This window comes from Kryptolebias marmoratus, linkage group LG5 (assembly GCF_001649575.2).
Source record: "Kryptolebias marmoratus isolate JLee-2015 linkage group LG5, ASM164957v2, whole genome shotgun sequence".
In the NCBI taxonomy this organism is placed as follows: domain Eukaryota; kingdom Metazoa; phylum Chordata; class Actinopteri; order Cyprinodontiformes; family Rivulidae; genus Kryptolebias; species Kryptolebias marmoratus.
The window spans coordinates 3710786-3728791 of record NC_051434.1 but is presented as its reverse complement, the minus strand read 5'-3'; the positions used below and the strand labels follow the sequence as shown (position 1 = coordinate 3728791).

At 39.1% G+C, this 18006-nt stretch overlaps 1 protein-coding gene across 3 annotated transcripts in view; it reads left to right on the top strand.

Annotated features, from left to right (window-relative positions):
* Window positions 1-18006, top strand: part of LOC108246372 (MTSS I-BAR domain containing 1) — a 49689-nt gene that overhangs the window by 1841 nt on the left and 29842 nt on the right. For all 3 annotated transcript variants that reach the window (XM_025010015.2, XM_017433878.3, XM_017433876.3), the window contains exons 2-3: window positions 8078-8139; window positions 9850-9923. In XM_025010015.2, the coding sequence (XP_024865783.1) occupies window positions 8078-8139; window positions 9850-9923 (136 nt within the window). The remainder of the gene's footprint in view (window positions 1-8077; window positions 8140-9849; window positions 9924-18006) is intronic.

Sequence of the window (18006 nt, the reverse complement as noted above, 5' to 3'; positions counted from 1 at the left end):
ACTTAAAAAATAACATAAAAAGGAGATTTTTCACTTAAAAAAACCTAAAATGTGAGCTACAGAGAGCTGGTTAGAGCTGCTGCTTCTTCTTTTTCCCACTTGGAAACTGATTAAGTATGTACAGACATGGCCAAGTATTTAACCATGGCTGCTATCGGCCAATTAAAACCTGTCAGCTGATTAATTGGTTTGTTTCAAGTTAAGAACAAACACTTGACTTTAAAATGAGTGGCGTGTTTCTGCGGATGGATTGGACTTTAATAAGAAGTATTGGTGTATTTGAATGAAATTATTAACTGGCATTATATGAATTTATGCGTACTTTGAGTGTGGCTCCTTCACCATTTCTCTGCCCCGGTCAGTTTACAGTTGATATACTAAAAGGATGTTGATGGATGATGTGTTCCCTGCACTTCCTTTGAGCAGGTAAACCTGAGTCAGCCCCACACCTGTTTCTGTGACACGGGCAGGTGGTTGTAGATGTTGGTTTGCTGTAGGAGGTTTAAAAACACCCTGACACACCCTCTTCCCCTCATCTTTTTTCTTTCTTCCTTTTGATTTGTTTCTTTTTTGTGTTTTTTCTTCTGCTTCCCCTCACCCTTTCCTCCTCAGACTGCAGCTCCTTTAAGAATTCCCTTCACCTCTTTTCCTTCTTCTTCCACTTTAAACTCTAAACGTGCCTTTCCCTTTGTTGGTTTCCTTCTCCAGTTTCAGTGTAATTTTCTCTCCTGCATGTAAGATGGACTTCAGCAGACGCAGCTGTCTTGTAACATGAAACAAGCCTGTGATCTGGATCCCAACTCTGCTCCGATCAATGAAACTCCACAGATTTCTGTTTGAATGTGGCTGTAAAGGTATAGAGCAGATGTTTCTACCTGCAGCCAGCAATCAAAGGCTTTTCTGAATATAAAGGAAGTTGAGACAGTTTTTAGGGTTTCACTTGAGTGAAGTTTAATTTAAGGGTAAAAGTTTGTTCATAAATAAAGAAGCCTGTTTTATTAGCAAGCACCTTATAGTCTGCTGACCAGAAAGCCCTACGTTGTATATTTATATGTTCAGATTTTTCTTTAAATCATGCTGATGGATAGATTAACTTATGAGTGAATCTTTTTGATGTGCACCATTGTCTCAGCTTCCCATTAATCCTGTGTTTTATTAAGACTAAATCTGTCAACTCAAACTCTGGGTGGGACGGACGTGTTTTTCATGGATTTTCTTTAAAAGCAGCTTAAACACCGTTTCTGTTTGAGGCGTTCTGTTCAGACACGTCGGCTTTTATCGCTGCTTCTAACCTCCTCTGATCTGCCCTGCTGTTACCAGTGAGGCGAAGATCTGCTTAATGTGCAAACAGAACGCTGGTTTACTGGCTTCAGTCATTTCTGTTTGGTTTCTCAGATTACCTGATTGTTGTGTCTGACACAGATCTTCTACAACCTGTGTGATGTTGACCAAAACCATAACCATGTTCGCTGTCATTCATGTGGAGAATTAGTCTGCCTGCTTGCCTTTGTTAAGTTTTAAAGTTTTTCATTATGTATTATGAGTTGAAGGGAAGTGGTGACTGATGATCAGATCTGCTATGCCGACACCCAGGGCCAGTTTAAGCCTGGTTTAAATCAGACCCGACAAACACAAGTTTTTCAGTTCATTCTTCACTGGCTTCCTGTTTGCTTTCGAGTCGACTTTAAATGTAACTGAGTCTTTAAATTATCTGTTTAACTAATGATCTACTTAACATCTACGCACTAGGAAGAGCACTTTGGTCAACCAGCCAGTTTCTCCTGCAGCTCCCAAGATCCAGATTAAAATCTAAAAGGGATTGGGCTTTTTTAAGTTTCTGGCTTGTAAAATATATATATGCACAGCTCAGACTCATCTTTTTACTTTGGTTTTTGATTTAAATGTATCATAAGATATTAATAGATCTTATCTATGTTTACTGTCCATTATTGTTCTTTAATTCTTGTATTTATTGTATTTTATATTCGTTTTGTTGTATTGTTACCTGGTTTGACTGTGAAGCTCTTTGGTCATCCGCAGCTTCTCTGTTTCCTTCAGATCAACTCTATGTGTGCACAGTTAGGGCGAAAATAAGCCAGAGAATTACAAAGTGCCATATTTGTGCTGTTTGTGTGCCTGAAGGGTTGTGACGTGTTGTGTTGCGTGATGTGAACCTTTCTGCTGCGTGTGCATTAAGCTCACTGACAAAGGATCTGATAGAATGCCATGATCAACTTCTTAAATACAAATGTTTGTCTGAAAGCCCGACATGCCAGTTTTCATTACACCGAACACTCCTTTGCTGAGGTACAGGGAGCTGCTTCGCAGCTGTATATCGCCTGTCATCCTTTCAGAGGTGTAAACTGACACCAATAGATAAATCCAAACGGGAGCAACATTCGTCTCCCGTAAAGAGGTCTGAGGGGAGGTGGGGGTGAGGTAACTGGGCTCACGTTTGATTGTTGTGGTTTTACATCTCCTCTTCATTAGGGCTGGCCAGCTTGGAGGACCAAGCACATTCAGAAGTTATGCTTTAATTCAAGTTAGTTGGTCGTTTGTAGGCTAACGTGTGGTAATGAAAGGAGTGACGTGTGCTGGATGATGACTCCGCTGCAGCCTGGGTGTGAGATACAATCAGATGTTCCCATCACATTAAACTGAAAGATCCTGTCAGATCATCAGCACATGACCAGCTGGGAGCAGATTACAGAATCAGATGAAGCTGTTACCGACAGCCATGACGCGTTCAAGTGCACTTCGTCACCTTCAGTTACCAAGTGTCAGATTAGTGCATGTCATTCACAACTGCATCATGTTTGGGTTTTAAAAACATCATTTTATTTGCTGTTTTTCTATCATTTGGAGGCTGGTGGTGCATACTTTCATACCTGAGTTGTATTTTAGATATGTTACTGTCATCATCATGGCTTGATGAACTCTTTTCATCTTGAATTGGTGACTGAATGAAGTGCATGGATTGCTGTTTTTCTGTGAAACAGCTTGATGTTTGAGACTTTCAGTCAGTCAGATGGAGATTTCCTTCCGTCGGTATAAATGTGTGGGTGGAAAAGGCTTGTAATGTGTCAGAGTGAAGGGGACTCCAGTCTGCTACTAATTGTTGTCTTCGGTATGTTTGTGCTTCGGAGCACATTAACCTCCCTTCTTAAGCTCAGTTCTGAGCATCTTTGTCGCAACAAGAAGAACTTGGTTTCAACTCTCGTCTGAAAAAAGGTGCTGCTTGTTATTTGAATGTTCTTTTGTTCTGGCAAACCTCAGGCAATGAAAAAATTACCAAGTCAAATATTATTAGCCCATTCTTCCACTACAGGAAATCTTTGGGATTTAAAATGCTTCAATGTGTCACGAGTTCTTCCTTGTTTGGGGGTTGTTTGAGTTTTCAGCAACGACACATAGAAACAGTTTTATTTTTGTGCAGTTCAGTAAAAAGGACAATTATTTGCTTGAACACTATTTTTGGTCTATAACGATGTCCAGGGTTACTGTCTAGGTGTTTGGTTTTCATGCGTTTTCTCTGTTTGGTCAAACCGTCATTAAAACAATAACCTCAAATTAGTCTTTACTGTTAATTCTTTATTAAAGCAACACTAACATAAGAACATGATTACAGACACTGAAGTATAACATCTTTGGACTGCTGGTCACTGATCTTTTTGCTTCTAACGTCCTCAACTTGTTTTGATTAAACTCCCTCCTCTTTATTACCTCTCTGCTCTGCAGGTTGGAAACACATCAGCCTGTATAATGTTGACAGAAATAGACGTACGTACTGCGTAAGTGTAAACGTATCTAGCATTGGGAAGTTAATCATCTGCACTTCATTGTGCTGCTTAAATGCAAGCAGGCACATTACTGTTGATCCTTTTAAGTGGAACTGATCTGCACAGTGGTCCCGGCTCATCCTCTTATACTGCGAGCTGCTTTACCCTGAGCCTCATATCTGCCTGTAAACCTGGAAGTTATTAGGAATTTTCTCAGTGTCTGATTTTATACGGGGATGGGAGATGGCCTGAGGACTGATATGAATTCAGAACAGAAACCCTGAGGCAGAATCAGCTGAAAGATGCACAGAGTTTAATGTCAGCATTTGACTGAAATTTGGTTAAAGTTCAAAATTTAAATACATTTTTAATGCAGGTGTAAAAGCATTAAAACACATCTTCTGAGTGATGATGTTGCATCTAAAAAATATTCTTCATTAAATATCTTTAAATATATTCTGAATAAAAGTTTAAAAATCTATGGAAGTTGAAAGTGTTTGATAAATTCAATTTTGTGTTGCAAAAATTGGAATTAGTGTCTGAAAGTTGTTTTGTTTTAATTTTCTGCTATTCTTTTAGTTTGAGGAACTGTTTTTCTTATTTGTGTTTGTAGATTAGAAAAAAAACATACTTTCTCAAGTTTTTCATGCAACAATTTGTGCAAAGATGTTACCTTTTTTCCTACAGATTTTCCAGAACTCAAACCAATCAAACATTTGTTGGATGTGCTGGAAAAAAATGTCAGATTCTTGGAGATTTCTTTTTACCAGATTTGAAGTGTGTTCTACTTATGGCTTGGTGTCTGAAACTCCAGCTAGTCTTCTGAGGTCTTGTGGGCTTTTTGCAGCTGTTCTGGCTGCCAAAAAGAAAAGAAAAACTATTGATTGCTCCCTGCCTTCTGAGCTGAAATGATCTTGTGGGTTTGCTGCAGCTGAAACTGTAACAGCATCATGGTTGTCATGGAAACATCATGGTCAGTACTGCAACACCGATTTTAGAGCTTCAATCAAATGTCACTAATTGGTTTTTGTGAGCATATTGGCAATAACCTAATGCCTTTTATTCTAGCTTGTTTCTGTTGCAAACAAATGCAGGTTTTGTAAATTTTTCAGTTGTTGTTTTCCTGACTCCAACTTTATACTTGGCAAAAGCTTCAAGCAGCTTTTTTATTTAGATCTTTAAACTGCAGTGGGGTGGAATACTGACCTACATCTGCCATACACATTATTTTCAAAGTATATTCAAATTTAATGTAAGATTTTTATCTTTTCTGTCATTATACATTCTTACATATTCAGCTTTTGCTAAGCCTGTAGTGATATCACACTGATATGAGCTATAAGTCACATCTTCTGGCAATATTTTTAGATTATTCATTTTTTATCATGCTTCTGTTTTTTTATGTATTTAACAAATTCAACCATATGGATGGCCCAAGTTAAAGCTCAAACAGGAAACATGAGATAATAGAAGAGGCAGAAATCCTAATGGCTACATTTACAGTATTCAGTCATTTCTCATTGTCAATTAAAGTCAAAGACACTGAAACAAGGTTTGTGTACTTTGTGCTCATTCAACATTAACCACAATCACAACAAAAAGTCACAAAGAGAGGATCTGGGGTTTTTAAGCCTGTGCTGTTGCTCTCAGAGGCGAACAAACAGATTGGTGGATTCCTGAAGGACCAGCAGGCTGCTGCTTTGCCTCTGGTTGTTGCCACGGTGACAATTTATGTCCTCGGTGACTGATAGATGCAGCGACCCTGCCCTCTTCTTGGTGCCTGGATGTGAGTGCGCGTTAGAAAGAAGGAGACTAAGAGACAAGATGTAATGAGATGTGGCTGTATATGTGTGTATATATATATATATCCAGTGTAATAGAGGGATTTGATAAATGAGTTTAAAGGAGCTGGCAGGAGAAATGTCGATGCGTTTGAAAAATGGAAAGATGGTATGTGAGAAAAAGAGAGAGAGGTAGAAAAATATGTAAATGCAAACCATTGAAATGGAAAGTGAGAGAAACAACAAAAAGCAAATCCATGACACAGAAACTGAGTGTGTGTGTCTGTGTGTGTGTGTGTTTGGGAGAGGTTGCACACACATGAGACCCCCTCTTTTCCCCCCAAAATCTTTCTGTTTCTGAAGCTCCTCTGCAGCAGCAGCAGCAGCGGTGTTGTCATAGCAACGGTAGCCAGGCGATGACGCTGGGCATCACTCTCATAAACAGGAATCTGAACACGCCCAGCTCAGCTGCTCAGCTGCTCTGTTCGCTGACGGTGACGCAGAGAAACGAGGTGATGCCCGCTGAGCAGCAAGGGAGCAAGGCCGAACCTTTTCTTTTTATGAGTGTATGATTCCTGTTAACCAAACATACTAATCTACAGTACATATCAGTGTCTAAGTAACATTCTGTGCTCCCCTGTGTTGTTTCAAGGTGCTCATTGAAATATCATGAAGAAGCCAAGTCTGCATATTTGTTTTACTGATATTGATGATTAATGTGTCCTTTTTAAATTAAAAATTTGGAAGCAAAGTTTGTGATTAGATGCTGGTCCTAAATTAGGAAAACAGGTCAACTCGTTTGTTCGCTTTTCTTCAGCGTTTAGCAGCAGATTCAGTCTCTTATATTTCCTCCTAAACATCTTTTATGAGATTCTACATTGTGTGGTTCCACCATACCTGTTTACCTTCATGGACTGCAGCCAGCCTGCTGTAGGTAAATCACCTGACTGATTCTGTGAAGTGCTTCATTTACTAAAAGTTTCTGAATTGCAATAGTTTGCAATGAGGACCTTTTTAAAGTAGGTCCTCATTATTTTTACTTATTTCTGATCAAATTTAGGTGTCACTTTATTTGGTGTATGCAGATTTTATATTGGGAAATGTGGTTGGGTCTTTTCATATTTTGTTTGACCTTTAAAGATCACGTGTCCATAACGTTTTCTGATCCTGTAATTGACTCTCATTCGTCACAGAGACAACACCCAGTTTTTCCATTAGGTTTATTTAAAAAAAACACCTTCCTGATTTGAAGGCGTGGCCATGTTTACGCACGTTCATGACGCATGAGGCGCGTAGGAGAAAGTAGGAGATACTAAAACTTGTAAAGTAAAGTAAGAAGATAAGATAATTTGAAGACATGTCTTTTTATTTAATTTTTTAACTCCTTTACAAATCTTCATTGGGAGCCTTTTTCAGTGTTCAAACAGATTCATTGCAGCTGCTCCAGTGGACATTCAGATATGGATGATAGTGTTTTGTTTCTGTACTCCTTACTCTTTTTAAGCTGGTGCATCCTGATGCATCGTCATCTGACTGTAGGTTGTGCTCAGTTTAACCAAACTGCACACAAATAGAAAGCACAAAGCTGCAGAGTTCTCTCTGGGATTCAGAAGAAAACAAACCAGGGAAGAATGTTTGTTGGTGGTGCAGTGGTATGATTTACACTGATGTTGAGGAAAAACTGATGATTTCGCTTGAACCACAATATGTGAATCATTTGAAAGAAACCAAATGATCATCCTGGAGTCTTTAAAGTTATACTTTTATGTGTGGTTCAAATAAATTGGTGACATATTGATCAGTGTATGATCCTGTGAGTAAACATGCCCCAGATCCTGAAGGAGGGGGGACCCCCACCCACTCCAGTTGCATCCTCCTGCTGACATTAGGAGGGTACCCTAGTTTCTTGTGTGTCTGTGGGTTTGGCTAACATGTCATCGTTTCCTTTTGTGCAGTTTCTTCAAACAGCACTGCATTGCAGCGTTTGTCTGATATTTAACTCGGTCTGTAGACATGTGCTGTATTTACATGCCTGGAGGGGCTCGTTTGGCCTCCTCTGGACAGGCTGCTGTGGGTGGGGCGTATGGATTGGCCCCATCGATTTGTCTCCATGCTGTGTTTGTTGACTGTGACTGTTTAGAGTTTGTATTTGGGTCAGAAGAGCTGTGCATGGCCAAACATGTTATGTTTTATTGGTTTGTAGTTGATAATATTTCATGTAAGTTTTTTTATGAAAATAAATGTAAAAATCAATGTGCTTCTTCCACGTAAGAAAAGGTTGTTTATGATCAGATAAAAGTAATGGAGACAACAACCTGTTTCTTCAGCCCCGATCTAAGAAAAGACTAATCAGTTTTTCTTTGTTTTTTTGTCACTAGTGCAAATTTTGAAATTAAATTCAGAGTTAACATACTTTTCATTCCATGATTACATATTAATTGCCATAAATAAACTGTTGTGATGAAACATTGCCTTTTTTATATATTTAATTATATTTACTTATTTTTTTATCTTCAGGGCAGTTACCCAGTCTGGGATGACTTCATCAGCAAGGCCACCAAACTCCAGTCACAACTTAGGTAACACACACACACACACACACACACACACACACACACACACACACACACACACACACACGTTTTTAACTGTTATATTGAGTTCCAGTGATTTTATTTTGTAAAACAGTTTGGGCTTTGAAACAATTTAGAAATTCTTTTTAAGATTAAAATGCTTAATTGTGCCAAATTCTGCTTCACAAGGACGTCATAATTTCTTGAGTTTTAAAGCAATTACTCATCTGTCTTCTGAACCGTTTATCAGAACGGGAGCAGAAATTATTCTGTCTACATAAATGCAGCCAGAACTTCAGATTCTTAAGCTGTATCACAAGAGGTCATTCGTCTCCATGGTAACTTCGGACCTGCCACTTGGCGTTTTTGGCATTAGTGAGATCCCCGGTGTTTCATGTTGCACAAAAAATCTGTTTCCTTTCTGTCAAGAAATTTAGAAAGCATTGGGTAGTTTTTGATGGTTATTTTCTGTTTAAGAAATAATGTGCACGACCTACAGTACAGTTCAGAAAGCTGTGCACACACATATAAACCGTATTTTCAGAAATTGGTCGTGGAAAACATGGCTGCACAGCTCAGTGGCTTTCACTGTATTCCAAACTGATCTGATCAAGTACAGGTGTGAATAAGTGTCAAAATGTCTGCATGTATATTATGTCTCATTACTTGGATTGTGACTGTGCAATGAAAATCTAAATGTCTTTATTTAATCCCCTCCTTCCATAATACTCTTTTCTGGATTCAGTTTATCTACATCTTGTATTATTTGTATGTTTGAACAGAGATGCAAAACTTAAATCTTGCCAGTGCCAGAACACTTTATTCTCTTGCTTGAAAGAGTTAAATACTCAGACCTTTTTTTATGAGTTGATGTTGCAGAAACTGATTTAATTCCCACAACGTTTCTTTTTTAAACTGATAAGTTCTGGTTGTTGTTCTGGATAATTTACTGAAGTCTGACATCATTCCATCTCATTACGGTTAAACATAAACACAGATTTTATCACTTGCTGTTGGTTCCAATATGCTACAGTTCTCGGGTTGCACAGCTTGAGCTCAGATCGCTGCATCCTGCAGGTGTTTATAAACCTGAGCTCGTGAAAATCCAATCAGTCTGCTTCATTAAGTGTTTAAATGTCAGGCTCACCTCCTGTTCTGTTGCTGCGTCCCTGACCTGCTGCTTCTCTGCATCCACCACGCACACACACACACCTGTGTAGAAACAATCACACAAAGCTGTTGTTTCCAGACAACATGCACATAAACTGCAAAAGCCTCCATTTAAATGTTGTTTTGTCATGGAAAATCCCACCACACATTTATTTACTTTCACGACTTTCAGCCATTAACCAGCCAGTCACCTGCCTGCAGCGATGTCATGCACACACACACACACACACACACACACACACACACACATACATCTTAATTAACCTTCCATAGCTGGCAGAGATTAATGACACCAGCATAAAGTCGTTATGGAGATGGAGAGTCAACTTTGGGACAGAAGTCAGCAGAGGTGCATCTCTCCTCCTCGTCTGCAACGTTTGTTCGTCTCTCTACACACATCCTGACAAAATTAAATGAATTCTGTCATTTGTTCAGTACTACTGTCAGGAAAAAAAATGTGATAGCTTCTATATTTACATTCTTCACCAGTTTAAAAGTGTTTATTTATCTGGTCATTTGTGACTCTGTTTCTGTTTCGTCTCTCAGGACGACGGTTGTCGCGGTCGCAGCTTTCCTGGACGCCTTTCAGAAGGTGGCTGATCTGGCGACCAACAGCCGAGGTAGGACAGAGACAAAAAGATGTCACTTGTTTGTTTAAAACGCAGACCTTATTGACCAACATGTGAACGATGCCGCTGAACATGAAGCAGGTTTCAGATTGCGTGCACCTTTTTAATTTACACGTAAATCTTTCTTCCTGAGTAATTGGACCGTCTGTGGATCGTTGAAGAGAAGTTAAAGCTGTTAGCATTGAAGTGAATCCAGTCAGAGATGAGCTGAAGGCTGGTGCTTGTGTGGGTTTCAGTTTTCCTGCTGCTCGTCATACGTTCAGAATCTGTTTAGCTTTTGAGTCTGAATGAATTTTGCTTCTTGGCTGCATCAAACACAGAAGACTTTAAACATTTTATTTGCCTCTACTTATTACTGTTACATTTGTTTAAAGGTGCTCATAGCAACGGATGAAAATCAAATGTAAAGTAACAAAAGTTATCTTGACCTGTATCGGATGATGCAGATTGACAGAGTTTACTCAAGTAGTTTTCCAGATATATTGATTGTAATTCTGAAATGCAGGTTTGCACTTAATGTAAACAAAATCTTTGTAAAATCTGCCAAAAACCATGTGGAAGCTTGAGTGACATGACTGACCTACAGTCTGTAGTCTGTGTAGGGTTGTTTTTTCCTGTCCTTTGCGATGAGTAACTATTTAATTAGGTTATTTTCTTAGTTTCACTCAAAGTTTTCATAAAGTTGTCACTTTGATTTTAAATTATCAGTTCACATCTGAAGATTTCAACATAATTTCAGCAGATTTCAATACTTTACAAGGTTTAGAGCTCACTCAGTAAAGAGATAATGGTAATGATAACAACCATAATAATGATTATACAAAAAAATAGATATTTTCAAAATGTATTAAACTAAAACACTGGAGAAATAATGAAAGCATGAATTCAATTAGAATAATGATCAAACTAAAAAAAGTGATTGGGTGCAAATAAAATAACCATTCTGAGCTGTTTCCTGATCCTCAGACAGCACACAGCATAGGAACGTACAAAAAAACCCCTGCTTAGCAAAAAGTTTTTATCCATCAACACCTAAAAGAGGACCAGAGAGAGGCTGCACTGTCTCACATGTTGGAGGGAAGCCAGATGGCTGCTAAAAAGCCTCGAAGAGCCTCAAAGACGAGCAGAAGAAGAGAGAGAGAAATATGTCCAGGGGCTTTGTGAATCTGCTTCATACAAACACAGCAGCAGGAGTGAAAAAAAAAAAAAAAAAAACAGCCTAGAGGGAAGACTAACAGCAGTTTCTGCTGACCTGAAGATACGGAAACGCTCCCACACACACAGTCAGGCTTTTTGTTGCCAGCCTGCATACAGCTAATGCACACTTGGCTCACTGCCAGGTTTCAGTACATAAACACACATCGTAGAGGACAAACCTGCACACATGGCTCGAGGTGAAAATTGAATCACCTTTAAACATCTTATAGGAATAGATTTTATAGATCACCTTTATTACTTTTTTCTGATCCTCTTTACTTTGAGTGAAATACCAAAAATAGGTCAGTTAATGTAGTGCTGAGCAAATTCATGAAAAACATTATTGCAACTTTTGTCATTTAAGACAATAAGAAGCTGATTGTAATGAGTGAATTGCATTGAGTATTAGCATACATGAAAGGCCTAGCATGTCTTGAAGGAATGCATATCACCCGCCACTTTTCATGCCAACATTTTAGACTGAGATTGAGATATTTTGCTAACAGGCAGACAAATGAAACATGCACACCCTGACACCAGCAAAAACATTATTGCTCCACTTTCGCCCTTTGGTGCATAAATTTCCTAACATTAACATTTCACCAAACTTTGGCCTTTGATTCTACGTCAAAGGTTAAAGATGCTTGAATGTCTGTGTAAGCATCACTAAAGCTTGAATATCCTCTGAATTATGTCTTTATTATGTCATTATCTGCTGCTGGAATGGAGTCAGAGAGGCAACAGCCAAAGAAAAGTAGCCCAGCCAATAAAATGCAAATCATGTAAATGAAACCAACATGGATATTTCTGTGTCTGGTCTTCACACACACAGATAGAATCGTTTTTGGGGCTTTGCTGCTGTTGTGAATCAGTTTTCACACTCATTATTGATTAGTACTGTTCCATTATTGACTAGTAATCAGAGGCAGCTTTCCTTCCTATCATTAAACTGTAACCAATCAATACGGGGTGCTTCAACGATTGGTTAAACGAAGCAGGAAGGTTTGATCTGTGCCTATTTGGCTGAGCACTTTTATGTGTGTCACAGGAAACTCCTGTTTACTATGAAATTTATGTGTTTTGCCCTGGGGAGCTTTGTTTCAAGGTTGAGTCTTTGTTTTTGTGTGTGTGTGTAGGGGAGGGGGGTTCACGGTGCTGGCTGTAGGCTAACTTCCTGTCGAGGCGACCCGTCACATTGACAACAGGAGCTGAGGAAATGATCAGTCACTGTCATGATGATCCTGGAGCTCTGGGTCGCAGCCATGCTGTAATTGACTCTGTGTGTGTGTGTGTGTAGTACCTGGAGCTGTACATTGAATTATTGGCACCTTTCGACAACTGTTGGGGATCATTAGAGGTTTTTTGAAGCACATCTCAGACTTCCTCCTTCACTCTAACAGATGGGTATTAGTTTTACAGCATGATGAAAAATATACCTTTTTTATGAAAGATCCCAGTAGTTGTCACAATGTGTCTTTGCTGCAGTTAAGAGGAAATGTGTTCACTGTGTGAGGACACACACAGACGTTGTATTTTCTATGACATTATCAGGACCGTCCATATAAAGAAATTTATAAAACATGTCTTTTCTGGTTCCTGTCACAGAACAGAGCCCATTTGCTCAAGTGTTAATGCAAATATCCACATGTTGGGAGAGCAGGATTTGTCTTTTCCTTTCCTTTGCTTTTGGTGTTTCTTCACATCTTAGCTTCTCTCATTTAAGATGTGAAAAAGAGACGAGTCAAAACAAGCTTATGGAAAAAAAGGTTTGGGTTTTTTTGGATCTATTTAAAGCGACGTAAAAATGTTTGGTACATGTTTTAACATTTTTAAATCACAACACCTAAAGAGATCTTTTTGTGTGTTGTAAACAGAAGTTGAGAAATTTCACTGGGAGAATTTCTCCTTCATGAGTCCAGAAACTGTTTAAAAGCATTCACTTAAAATGCTTTGAAACTGTAGAAGTTTGAGATGTTTTTTTTAGATGGCAGAAATCCTTTTTTCGTAATAGCAGTTGGCTTTCCTCGCATGTCACTCTGACCGCTGTCTGCAGCAGGTAAGTTAATGACCACAAGTACTGTTTTTGTTTTTGCAGATAGAACAGATGTCTGATAAGCTTTTATCTTGTTCACCCGTGGACAGTTAGCCAGCTCCGACAGAGGTGTTGAATTATTGAATTGAAGAGGTTGCACTCCATCTGCTCAATGTCACCCTTATACATTACATTTCTACAATAAATGATACAGCTGAAGGGTGGAGGAATGAAGGAGGGGTAGAAGGTGAGACTAGATGGAGCATCAGTGTCAAAGTGCAAAAAATGTCTGAAATTTTAAGGAAAATTAGAATGAGCTAAATTAGACTTAAAGCTATAATGACAGGTAGATGAGGAATGGACGGTTAATGGAGGAATAAAGGGCACAGGTAGAGGGAAGTTAAAGAGAGGGATGGTGATAAGAATGGGTGAGAGGCTGTTGGCTGTCATGTCCAGCCTGCTGCTGGTGCTCATGGCAACAAGATGGAAATCACTGCAGAATTCAATCTGAGCAGCAGAAACAGTATCTGTGTTTGCATCTATCTGTCAGAGGCACTTACTGTTACTATACCAATCTTATTTATAAGGTGCACAACACTTACAGAGCCGAACATTATGGAGATGGGAGGCAGCAGATGCCCTTCTCTGTCTGTGTTAATGTCTCTGTGGTTTCCTGTAACAATCTGCTGCCTTTTTTGGGGGTGGGGGGATGGGGGTTGTCCTTTAAGGACTGGCGAGTGGAGTCATTTTGACATCTGGACTGTCAGCATGTCAACACCTGGTAACTGAGTCAGACTGGGAAAAAGAGAGAGAGAAGAAAGAGGGATAGATTAGGGGAAGGAACGATCTGAGTATCTGACAAGAAACAAGAGGAGGAAAATGTGATGAGACAGAAGGAAGAGATGAAATCAAATTTGTGACGATGTAAGTAGTAAGTAGTTTGTAGAAAGCGTAGTGGTGGGGATAAATCAGGAAGAAGAGGACACAAAAGAGGGAAAATTAGGAGATTACAAGGAATGATCTCCTGTCTAATGTTGAGTAAGAACAGCTTTGACGAGTCTGGGCAAAGACAGCATGTGTGTAGGGATGTCCTGGAAAGTTAGCAGTAAACACTTTGGGTCCTTTAGGCTGTGGGTCTCGGTGGATTGAGCTTTAGATTGCCCACCATCAAAAATGAAGACTGTGATGATGTTCTTCCCTGTGTCTGAGTGCTTGTGTTTGTCTATACAGTTAGAAAAACATCTCATGAACCAGCGAACAGATTTTAATAAAACTTTCTGAAATTAATCACTGGAATGACATCTACAAATCTTTACCTTTTTGGACTCAAACCAATTCAAAATGTCCGCCACAGCCAACTAAAGCTAGGAAACACAAAACTGGGTATAACTCAGCCGATTTTAAAGATATTGAGCTAAAAATTTGTGTGGCAGTAGCTGATAGTCATGCCCAACACAATTCATTTTGCAACATCAGATGGTCTTAGTTTAAAACTCTGGCATGAAAGGCAGTGGGTGACATTTACTCCTTCAAGGAATACTGCGGCTTTAATTAGTTTTTTTCCTCAGAAGCCATCAAATTATCTGTGAACCCAGCAAACACGTCAGACTTATTCTTATTGTTTGAACCCTTATGGGAATCGTACAATCAATCTGTTTTAGTTATTAAGAGAAATTTCAGAGGAACTGTTCTTTGTTCTGATGACATTCCAATAACATTTTGTTTATTGAAAATAATAATAATAATAATGATCTAGGATGGTGAATGATGTTAGGTAGGCTTACTGGACTGACTCAACTCATAGTGGGATGGAAATTATTACATTGTTTATGTTTGACTCTGGTTTGAATCGGAGTGTTGAGGTTTTAGACAGACCATAGTAAAATACATCCAAGCAGATGCTGCTGCAATCAGTTTTTTTAGTGTGTGTGTGTGTGTGTGTGTGTGTTGAATCTTTAGCAGCTCACAGATGGCCTTCTTTGGCAGCTTGTTATTTAATGATACCTCAGGCTCAGGTGAGTGATGTCATATCTGCAGTGGCCACATGCACGCTTTATGAAATATTCTTCAAGGGCAGAAAGTGATCCAGTGTTTAAACTCTGCTGAGAAAAATATACTCTCTTTGCAGTTTTTACATTTAAGGAGAAACTCCATCGCTTTCAGAGATGTTTTCATGGTTTGTCAGGAGTGCTGACAAACCAGTGAAGAAGAACTTTGTAGAAGTTAGTCTCCAGGGTAGCTGTGTGAAGTTAAAACTACCAACCAATTATAGAAGAACAAAACTCTGCAGAAGTAAAAAACGGGGAAAAAAAGGTGAGTCAAACAGATCTCTGTAGCCTCCAGGCTACATTAACTTGGTTAAAAAACTGCTGTCAGACAGCATCATAATAATGAAAAGTCTCTAGACTGTCTGCACAGTCAAACTTTTAACAACATTTTAGAATAATAACTTAGATTTTTATAGCACCTTTCAAGGCTTTACAAAAGGGAAATAATTAGGAACAAAGTGGAGAGCTGAAAGCCTTTTTGAGGAGGTGAGTTGTGAGGTTTGTCCTGAAAGAGTCCAGTGATGTCTCAATGCTCTGCTCAGATAGGAGAGAGTTTCAGAGGATGGGGGCTGCTTCACTGAACGCTCTGTCCCCAAAGCTACAGAGGTTCATATGAGGGACGGAAAGTAGACCCATGGATGTGGATCGGAGTTTCCTAGACTGTGAGTCTGGGTGGAGGAGATCTGACAGATACTGAGGGGCGAAGGCTTTGAGGGATTTGTAGGTGATACAAGGTTTGACAGGCAGCCAGCTGAGTTTTATGAGATTGGAAGTGATTTGTTGGCTTAGATGGTGTTAGAAGCAAAGCAGCTGAGTTCTGGACATACTGGGACCTGTCCAGGGATGTGTTGGAAATCCAGAACAGGACCGTGTTGCAGTGATCCAGCCTGGTTGTAACAAAGGCATGGATCAAATCTCTGCTACAGATGGTGGGAGTCTTACGATGTTCTTCAGATGGGGAAAAAAAGCTGCTTTGGTGACAGATTTGATGTGAATGAAACCCAGGTTGGGAACATCATGGAATGGTGAGATGGGGCAGCTTTAAATGTTGATGAGTTCAACACTCAGATTTGTGCATACGTCTTGTTTTTCCCCCCCAAGTTATTCCAAATAATGTTCTCTGTAGGCTTCTGTGAGTAGAGATACTGTACGTGGGGTACGTTTATTTTAAAAATGACTAAATTATACTTTGACCCAGTGAGCTCTGCAGGGTGTAGCCTGCCTCTGACCTGCTGGTTAGGCTCCAGCGCCACGAAAACAAGTACTGCAAAAAGTAAATAAATAAAAAGCATTTTATCAATAAATCCAAGGCTAAGTCTCATGTGGGTCAAATGGTTCTTTATTTCCCAATATGCAATTGTAATTTATTTATTTTATTGGTAACTAACACCAACTCCTAATGAAACTTAGGAAACCCTCAGTGCTTAAAGGTTTCATTGCTTAGTTACCGCAGCTCAGAAGAAGTATTGCATTACATGTGGTTATGATGCCATTAGTTAGGACTGAACTGGAGTCAGGAGGTTGATGTTACTTTAAAACCAAACTGACAGTTTCTGTGTTTCGACTCCAAACTCGTCAGGTTATCAGCCAAGTTCCAGCAGTGTTGTTTCCTCAGCTCTGAGGTTTCTGCACCGCTGAGGTCAAATGTTCAAAAAATATAAGCCGTAACATGTTGCTGCTTAATGACTCAGTTTCTTTGAGACTGCTGCTACATGTCGGCCTGCTGACTGTGGGGTTATTAAAATAAGAAAATCCACCTACAAATGCTTCAACTTGTCTACTCCTCATCCTTTTTCCAACCTTTTTTTTTGTTTCCTGCAGATACATGGAAAGGGTGTTTATCTAGTATCCTTTCCCAGCTCTGACAGTATGTGAATGAAAGAAATAAAATAAAAATAATAGGGATGATACAACAATCATGGGTTTTTGGGCTCTCTGAATTGAATATTGGAATAAAACCTAACCATCAGCTTCTGACTTGGTTCAGTTTAGTCTAAATGACATTTTGAGATTTTCTTGTCTCATTTGCAGTAACTGTATTGTTAGGTTGTTATCTGTTTATCTCCTGAAGAAAGTATGAAAGGATGAAACGGGTCAGAATCTTGCAGAAAAGGTAAAACATCAATTCGAAATATATAAACAAACAAATTAGGAGAGCATCTTTGAACAATGTGTGGCCTGTTTTAGGCACTTTTTTTAAACCAGTGTAGTAGCTTTAACTTTTCTTTCTCCAGTTCAGAGATTCAGTTGGTTTCTGAGCATAAAACTGCAGAAACACCAGTGACTGAATCCTCTGTGCTTTTAAGCTTGAGTCCAAAAAAAAGACACTGAAATGCAAACTTGAGTTTGGTTTAGTCAGCTTTTTTTTTTTTTTTTTACTGTATTCACTTATAACAAACCCTGAAAATGATGTTATTTATTTATTATTTCTTGTGCAACATAAGTGAGATGGTGAGATGGCACACTCAGAGTATGTGTTTAGAGTCTCAGCTACTTCCACATCAGCTTTTAGCTCAGTATCTGCATAACGATGAGTTAGTGCCGTTTTAATGTTGGCTAAAGTTGATTTAACTGTGGAGGCCATTTTGAAAGTAAATCAGCTGCAGATGTACATTCAGTGGATACTTTCCTATGCCTTCATAGAAAACCTTGAGGTTGTTCTAAACTCCAGGTATAAGGTCCTGTTTTTACCTCAGAAACGATGGCTTTAGAAACCAAAGCTTTCGATTCAACTGATGAGTTTATGTTTGTTCAGAAACCCGTCACACGTCAGTGAAACACACGAGGCCCCAGGTGT